The 9,343-nt window shown below is 39.0% G+C and overlaps 1 protein-coding gene across 1 annotated transcript in view; it reads left to right on the top strand.

The window, feature by feature from the left end:
• dpep1 (dipeptidase 1) overlaps positions 1-9,085 on the top strand; it is a gene marked incomplete at both ends in the record, with an annotated part of 12,874 nt that extends 3,789 nt beyond the window's left edge. Inside the window, 7 exons of the mRNA XM_081358299.1 lie at positions 4,364-4,514; positions 6,169-6,238; positions 7,010-7,186; positions 7,873-7,957; positions 8,382-8,457; positions 8,676-8,811; positions 8,915-9,085. Of these exons, the coding sequence (XP_081214425.1) occupies positions 4,364-4,514; positions 6,169-6,238; positions 7,010-7,186; positions 7,873-7,957; positions 8,382-8,457; positions 8,676-8,811; positions 8,915-9,085 (866 nt within the window). The remainder of the gene's footprint in view (positions 1-4,363; positions 4,515-6,168; positions 6,239-7,009; positions 7,187-7,872; positions 7,958-8,381; positions 8,458-8,675; positions 8,812-8,914) is intronic.
• Positions 9,086-9,343: the final 258 nt, after the last annotated feature.

The raw sequence follows: 9,343 nt of genomic DNA on the forward strand, positions 1-9,343 counted from the left end.
TATAATACGTGAATCAAATAAACTTCAAAATGGAGTACAATCAAGTTTTCAGTACCCACAACTCCCATCTTTGATTCAACAATAATGAGACCACTATATTTTGTAGCTTTTTAAGAAGAGGGATAAAACTTGCGGAAAAATCTGTAATCTAACATGAAGGAGGGACCCGATGGGCTCTTGTGATTTCAGCCAGTTAGAAGTGATGGAAAACACTTTATTTAACAGTGTCTTTGTTAGAGACGAACGATTAATCGTTAAAAGATTGCAATCTGTATAACACCCACACAATCTTATTTTAAACTAGATGTACCGCATCGCGGTACAAAATATGACCGCTGCTCAGGCCTGCACTGGCTTTCCACAAAAATAAATGACGTGGAGTAATTTGGCTGTATTGCGTGTTTATGTATATACCCAAAAAAAGTAATAGTATGTGCATGTCTGTCTGTGTGTGTGTGTGTGTGTGTGTGTGTGTGTATGTGTGTGTGTGTGTGTGTTTGTGTATGTGTGTGTCTGTGTGTGTGTGTGTGTGTGTGTGTGTGTGTGTGTGTCTGTGCGTGTATGTATGTGTGCGTACATGTGTGCGCGTGTGTGTTTGTGTGTGTGTGTCTGTGCATGTGGATTTGTATGTGTGTGTATGGGTGTGTGTCTGTGCGTGTGGATGTCAGTGTGTGTGCATGCTTGCGTTTGTTTGTATTCCTGCATGTGTGTGTGTGACAGTATCATCCTAAACCAGCAACCCTTCGCTCAACAGCACCATCTACAGGCCGATGAGTGTACAGTCACTAAATGTGCACATAAATGAATTTATTTTATACCCCCCCATGGATGAAATTCTACAAAACTTAGCAGAGGATACCCCCAGAGGATGTCAAGTTAATCATACACATGAAATATGGTGCAGTTCTGAACATCTCCACTGAAGATAGGGGCGATTAAAGCAGAATAATATTGCATTTTCATTTTTTATGGGAGGGGCGCAAATCACAAATGAGTGATTATGGGCTAGGTTGATGTGGGCCCTTAAGAGCAACATACCATAAAAATTTCTTCATCCTCGGTGCCACGGTTCAGGTAGTTATTTATTTAGGAAAAACTGCATTTTTTTGGGTTTGGGGGGGCCCAGCGCGGGGGGGGGGAGTGGCCCCCGGGGACCAAACGAAATTTTTCCTTAGAAGTCTAGTGGGGCTACATGCCCATCAAATTTCATATTCCCCGGTGCTTCGGTGTCCCTGGTATCGTTGACGAAAAATTTACGGGGGCCCCAGCGCGGGGGGGAAGTGGCCCCCGGGGACCAAACTAAATTTTTCCGTAAAAGTCTAGTAGACCAACATACCATAAAAATTTCTTCATCCTCGGTGCCACGGTTCAGGTAGTTATTTAGGAAAAACTGCATTTTTTTGGGTTTGGGGGGGCCCAGCGCGGGGGGGAGTGGCCTCCGGGGACCAAACGAAATTTTTCCTTAGAAGTCTAGTGGGGCTACATGCCCACCAAATTTCATGTTCCCCGGTGCTTCGTTGTCCCTGGTATCGTTGACGAAAAATTTACGGGGGCCCCAGCGCGGGGGGGGGGAGTGGCCCCCGGGGACCAAACGAAATTTTTCCGTAAAAGTCTAGTAGACCAACATACTATAAAAATTTCTTCATCCTCGGTGCCACGGTTCAGGTAGTTATTTAGGAAAAACTGCATTTTTTTGGGTTTGGGGGGGGCCCCAGCGCGGGGGGGGGGAGTGGCATTCGGGGACCAAACGAAATTTTTCCTTAGAAGTCTAGTGGGGCTACATGCCCACCAAATTTCATGTTCCCCGGTGCTTCGGTGTCCCTGGTATCGTTGACGAAAAATTTACGGGGGCCCCAGCGCGGGGGGGGGAAGTGGCCCCCGGGGACCAAACGAAATTTTTCCCTAAAAGTCTAGTAGACCAACATACCATAAAAATTTCTTCATCCTCGGTGCCACGGTTCAGGTAGTTATTTAGGAAAAACTGCATTTTTTTTGGGTTTGGGGGGGCCCAGCGCGGGGAGGGGAGTGGCCCTCGGGGACCAAACGAAATTTTTCCTTAGAAGTCTAGTGGGGCTACATGCCCACCAAATTTCATGTTCCCCGGTGCTTCGGTGTCCCTGGTATCGTTGACGAAAAATTTACGGGGGCCCCAGCGCGGGGGGGGGGGGGGGGAAGTGGCCCCCGGGGACCAAACGAAATTTTTCCCTAAAAGTCTAGTAGACCAACATACCATAAAAATTTCTTCATCCTCGGTGCCACGGTTCAGGTAGTTATTTAGGAAAAACTGCATTTTTTTGGGTTTGGGGGGGCCCAGCGCGGGGGGGGGGAGTGGCCCCCGGGGACCAAACGAAATTTTTCCTTAGAAGTCTAGTGGGGCTACATGCCCACCAAATTTCATGTTCCCCGGTGCTTCGGTGTCCCTGGTATCGTTGACGAAAAATTCAGTAAGGTGACGAAAAAAAAAAAAAAAAAAACTTTGACAATCCCTATAGACCCCTTTTGCGCCTACGTCACGGCGCTAGCTGGAGGCAAAACAAACGGAAAACTGGAGGCGGTTAATACAAACCAGCACAGATTCGGCTACATAATAAGGAGCTTAAATTATTATTTTTATTATTAAAAGTCATCTTGTTGTGTTCTTGGGTGCAAGAATCAATGAAAAATGAGTATGCTGTATCTGGAATTTTTATTTCTAGAAAATATTCATATCATTAAAATTGCACCGTAGTGTCACTCTTTACATTGTCGTCTTGGCGCTGGCTAGGCAGAACTGCGGATTGAACCACACAAGTCTTTACATGACCATTCAGCACATAGTTATATTATTATAGGCATCTAAATATATTTATATGTCCTCAGTTTCTCTTTACCCTCAGTTTCTCTATCGGGTAGGTGTAGAAGTCAGGCCACTCAACCGAAGGTAGCGTTAACATTAATCCTGTCAGTTCGTCCATTGACTGAGCGTGTACGGTCATCTGGTTCCGTCCGTTAAAATTAACTTTTGCAAATAACAATCGGCATCCCCTGGACAGTGAGTGACCTTGCACATTAAGACAAAATCGGATTTTCTCCAGTCATTGTTAAAAAACAAGCTAACAAAACTTGCAAACTAACGTTAGTGAAGCGGCCAGAGGTATCTTTCTGCCTCCAGCTAAGCTCCGCCCACACAAATACGTCACCGTGTTTACCAACTGTAAAAGGGTCTATATGACCGCTTTCGCTAGCTACGCTAGCGGCGGTCATAATAAACTATTGGGCTACATCTATGTGCCTGATACACCTGGTCAGATCATACATTTTCTCTGATCGGATATCTATCCGATCATGAAAAGATCTGGTGTAAATGCCCAAAACACTTTAGAGACTGATTTAAATCCGATCACTAAAGAAGAAACACGTCAGGTTTAATGTTTACGGTAGCGATCATAATAGAGCAAATCGCCTTTTGAAAATAACTTGACACTTCAAATAAAGATTGTATCATTACATCGTTACACCAGTAGGTGGCGACACGTGACTGTTACAGTTTTTCTCAGTCGCTTTGGTGCATTTCTCACATCACTATTTACATTTGCACAACAGTTAGTTCAACCTCTACAACATTTTGTCATTTGTGCACATCATAGTAGCAGTTTCTCATTCCTTCCAACAAATTGCAAATGCTTTTGGACATGCAAAAGCATTAGAAAAACTGTAATTAAATATTTTTAGTTGTCTATTCAGAATCGTGGGAGAATCGTGATCTCTATTTTAAACATTCTCAACATTCTCAATTTATCCAGAATCATGCAACTCTAATGTACGTACTGTAGTAATAACAGTAAATTATGCATCATTACATACAACTAACCCTAAACCAAATCCTAAACCTAACCATAACCCAATAGTAAACATGTATAATTACACTGTAACAAGTACATCTTAAAATAAAGGTGAAACCAAAGTGTCATACTGAAGCAACAACCACAAACACTGCAACTGCAACCGAGAAAATGTCAAATTGTATGTTGAGATTAATAGCATCCAAAATAAGTTTGTTTACATAATAAATGTGTGTGTACTGTGTATAATTATTTTGTACATATAAATACACACACATGCATGTATATATTTAAGAAATATTTGCATGTATATACTGTATTTATATTATATTTAAATATATAAAAGAATTTATAAATATTTTTTTTTATTAAATATATAGATGCATGTGTGTGTATTTATATATACAAAATAATTACACACATATATTATGTAAACACAAACTTTAATTTGGGATGTGATTAATCGCTGCACAGCCCTAGTATTTATTACTGTTTATAGTTTCTATAAACTAATCCAAGCTAAAACTAAATTGTTGTTATAGATATAATGGAAGCCTTTCAGCAAAAAAAAACAGCCAGTTTGATTGGTGTGGAAGGAGGACATTCGATCGACAGCAGTTTAGGGACCCTGCGCACCATGTACCAGCTGGGCGTCCGGTATCTCACGATCACACACAGCTGCAACACACCCTGGTGAGTGGATATTCTCCGGTGAGTATTTACCTCACTTAAAGGATAGTTCACGCAAAAATTTTAATTACCCATCCTAGGTGTATATGACATTCTTCTTTCAGACGAATACAATATTAAAAAATGTCCTGGCTCTTCCAAGCTTTATAATGCATGCACTTTAATCATGGATAGATGCACTTTTATGATGGATAGATGCACTTTTATGAAGGATAGATGTGCTTTTATGATGGACAGATGCACTTTAATGACGGATAGATGTACTTTTATGATGGATAGATGCACTTTTATAATGGATAGATGCACTTTAATGATGGATAGATGCACTTTTATGATGGATAGATGCACTTTAATGATGGATAGATGCACTTTTATGATGGATAGATGCACTTTTATAATGGATAGATGCACTTTAATGATGGATAGATGCACTTTTATGATGGATAGATGCACTTTTATAATGGATAGATGCACTTTAATGATGGATAGATGCACTTTTATGATGGATAGATGCACTTTTATAATGGATAGATGCACTTTTATAATGGATAGATGCACTTTAATGATGGATAGATGCACTTTAATGATGGATAGATGCACTTTTATAATGGATAGATGCACTTTTATGATGGATAGATGCACTTTTATAATGGATAGATGCACTTTAATGATGGATAGATGCACTTTAATGATGGATAGATGCACTTTTATGATGGATAGATGCACTTTAATGATGGATAGATGCACTTTTATGATGGATAGATGCACTTTTATAATGGATAGATGCACTTTTATGATGGATAGATGCACTTTTATAATGGATAGATGCACTTTAATGATGGATAGATGCACTTTTATGATGGATAGATGCACTTTTATAATGGATAGATGCACTTTTATAATGGATAGATGCACTTTAATGATGGATAGATGCACTTTAATGATGGATAGATGCACTTTTATAATGGATAGATGCACTTTTATAATGGATAGATGCACTTTAATGATGGATAGATGCACTTTAATGATGGATAGATGCACTTTTATAATGGATAGATGCACTTTTATGATGGATAGATGCGCTTTTATGGACTTCAAAACAGAAACAACCATTCACTGCCATTATAAAGCTTGGAAGAGACCGGACATTTTTTAACACAACTCCGATTGTATTCGTCTGAAAGAAGAATGTCATATACACCTAGAATGACTAAACCATGGGGTATTTAAAATTTTTGGGTGAATTATCCCTTTAAGCACTTGATATAAAAAGATAACCTGAGATACATTCACTTCAGAAATGTACATACTAGTTGGTCCTGTGAGTTGAGGAAATAACACTGTCAATTTAGCGATGATTTCATTAGTTTGGAATGAAGTACAACGAAACCAAAAAATGTGCCAGAGGAGATTCCTTTTATGTAACACACCCCGTTGTGTGTGTGAAATTCATGGGAAATTCCAGGCTTGTTCTTTAACTGTTACTAGCATCTGCATATAGTTCACAGAATTCATTTAGGAAAAAAGTGTGGGTTCTAATTACAGCTACATCCGGTTTCCAAAGAAAGCCACATTAGTACATTAGTGCACGTGTGCACATCTGCTGTCAACTGAAGCCTTGTTTCCTTTACTGTGGTTTGGTCTCACTTCCTCCTAGGGCAGACAACTGGCTGGTGGACACTGGATCTGAGCCTGTACAGCACAATGGTTTATCTGAGTTCGGCAAGGTTAGACACACTAACAAATGTCAGATTTGTACACTGAAAAATGATACTTTGGACCAAAAAAAACAAAAACAAAAAAAAACTCTAATTTGTTACAGCCAGGTTATACTGGTGCTCTTTGGTCATTTTTGACCGAAAATTTTTACTTTTTTTTTTTACTCTTTTTTTTTTTACATTTTATTACTTCATCGGAATGGTATGAAAGGTTGGTAAAGGTTTTGGAAAAATTACCCAAAAAATCTCTAATTTGTTACAGTTTATACTTTTAAAGCATCCCTAATAGAGTGGTGCAGGTATGACATCACTTTGTAGGCCAAAGTACCAAAGTCAATGGGTTTTTTTTTATGGGGTTTTGTTTAAATGGCTGAAATAAGGTCTGTGGTGAACACAAGCTCAAGACACTTTCACGTTTTATTCTAAAACATAAAATACATCAATATTCCCCCACTTGTGATTTTTTTAAGCTGTTTTGAAAAGGCGTTTGCTAACAAGTGGCTAAATGGGACTACAGAGGCTGTCGAGGAGATTTACTCTGCTCTGATTGGTCAGATGGCTCAGTTGTGATTGGTCTACTCTGCTCTGATTGGTCAGATGGCTCAGTTGTGATTGGTCTACCACTTACAGTGCGTGACGGAAACTAAACGCTCATTACCATATCTGAATTTCAGCTCTTTTTGTACATGGTGGAGGTTAAAATAGGCCACCATGACTTGCTCATGACTCGCTTGACTCGTTATTGCTGTCTATGGTGACCAATTTGATTGACCCTTTCAGCAAGTGATCTGGGAAATGAACCGCATTGGGATGCTGATCGACCTGGCTCATGTGTCGGAGGCGGTGATGAAGCAGGTCCTGGAGATCTCCAAAGCTCCTGTTATCTTCAGCCACTCTTCTGCCTACAGCATCTGCAAACACAAGAGAAATGTTCCTGATGACGTGCTTCGGGAAGTGGTGGGTTTACAACCTCAGGCTGTTACATGCAGAGTTTATTGCCCTAAAAGACAATGAGGCACTTACACTATCATACTCATAAAAAAATAAAAAAGTGATATATTACTGATATAAAAAGATGTTATAAAAGATAACGGCAGGACACACTTCAAAGAGAATACGATAGAAACAAATATAAATATAAAGATTCATTCCGATCAGAGATGATGATTTAGTTAAGCAACACTGCATGTGTAAAACTATTGTTGTATTTAATATCAGCACTGCTGTGATTTGGCCATATAACATTAGTCAGTGTAGCACCATATTACATTTTTGACAGGAATTAAAAAAAAGGCTGTGAGGGAAAGAAGTACGGATTGACTTATTATTAATATACAGCTATATTACACCCATTACCATATCTGAATTTCAGCTCCGGATCTTCTTCAGCACTTTTTAGGTCATTTTATATTCAGTAATACACACACTGCATGGAAGGTAATAATTCGGAAAAAAAAACATAATATTAATAAAATATTGTCTCTGAAAAATGTGTAAACCATTCCATTTCAAAATTCAAAATGGCCACACAAACACAACACACACACGTTTTACAGAAAATTAAACAAAAAATATATGGTTTGTGATTTGGTCGTATATAATGGTCGTTGGTCATATAATTTTCCAAAATGTTTCTGTTTCAGAAAAATAAGAACGGGATCGTCATGGTTAATTTTTACAATGATTATGTGACCTGCCAAGAGACTGCTAAGATCTCGGATGTGGCTGGTGAGTTACTATTAACCAACCTCAGCGTCTGCTACCCCTTCATTTAGCACTCCTTAAAGTCCCCCTGTGGTGAAAATCAAGTTTTAACGTTGTTTATAAATCTATGTGGAGTTTTTAATCTGCTTTAAGACAAACCATGTGTAAATTCATAAGTCGACACCATTGCTGAGTATTTTCTCCTTAAAACTGCAGTGAACCAAAGACAGTCTCAAAACCACTTACTTACTTACTCGTTTGCATATTCATAGAACCGCACATACTAAATGAAGAAAGGGTGTCGACAACATTTTTTCACGACATTTTTTTTCAAGGACATTTTTTGGTGATCAAAGATGAGTTTTAAGCAATAAATTGATCGACTACAGGGGGACTTTAAGAAAACGAGGCAAGAAGTTAATATGTGACTTCTGTATGTGAAATTCAGATCACTTTGACCATATCAAGAAAGTGGCTGACGCTAGTATCATTGGATTTGGAGGAGATTATGATGGTGTGACAAGGTAAGCATGCTGATTAGTAAAAAGACTGTCTGCTTTCTAATTTAATTGTAATGCAACTTGACAGTAGAAGGCATTGTGGTACGTACATTTCACATTTGTAAAGCATGTGTAGGCTATTGCATGTAATAGAAAATTGTCGTTAATCGTATAAGACAAAAGGACAAGTAAACAGGACTGCATATATAACCATTAATAAATAATGCACTGTTTTTGCACAGGGTGCCAGAAGGTCTAGAGGATGTGTCAAAGTACCCGGACCTGGTGGCTGAACTGCTCAGACGTAACTGGTCAGATGAAGAGGTCAGAGATGCTCTGGGACGAAACCTGATAAGAGTGTTCAGGGAGGTGGAGAGAGTAAGTGAAGAGCAAGAGCACATCTGCTTCAAATGCTCAAACTCAGTATAATACCAAATCTACTGCTCACTGAAGTAACTAAAAGTAACTTGTGTTTCATTAGGTAAGAGACAGTCTGAATGGACTCAAAGCTGACGATGAACCCATCCCTCTTGAAGAAGTCCAAAACCCCTGCAGGACAGACGATGGCTATCCAGAGAAATCCAGTTCAACACACACACAGTCTTTTTATCCACTTGTCTTGGTTCTGACACTGATTATGCCATTGTTCTAATCGACCCCTTCTGCAGCACTGTGTTTGGGACTTTTGATAAAGAGTTGGCCTGTAACACACATTTTGAAGAGTTTAGTTGAAAATAATTGCTAGAATTATATAGTAAAATAATTACTACAAAATAATTGAAAAACAAAAAGAAATTTGGCATGCAATTATTTAAAATTTCAGGTGAAATGACCTAGCCTAACAAACTGATTTCTGTCAACACTTACATAGGAATAATAGTTAAATGTTTGGACACACCTGTTCTTTGTT

Source organism: Scardinius erythrophthalmus (assembly GCF_964197995.2).
Source record: "Scardinius erythrophthalmus genome assembly, chromosome: 2".
Taxonomy (NCBI): Eukaryota; Metazoa; Chordata; class Actinopteri; order Cypriniformes; family Leuciscidae; genus Scardinius; species Scardinius erythrophthalmus.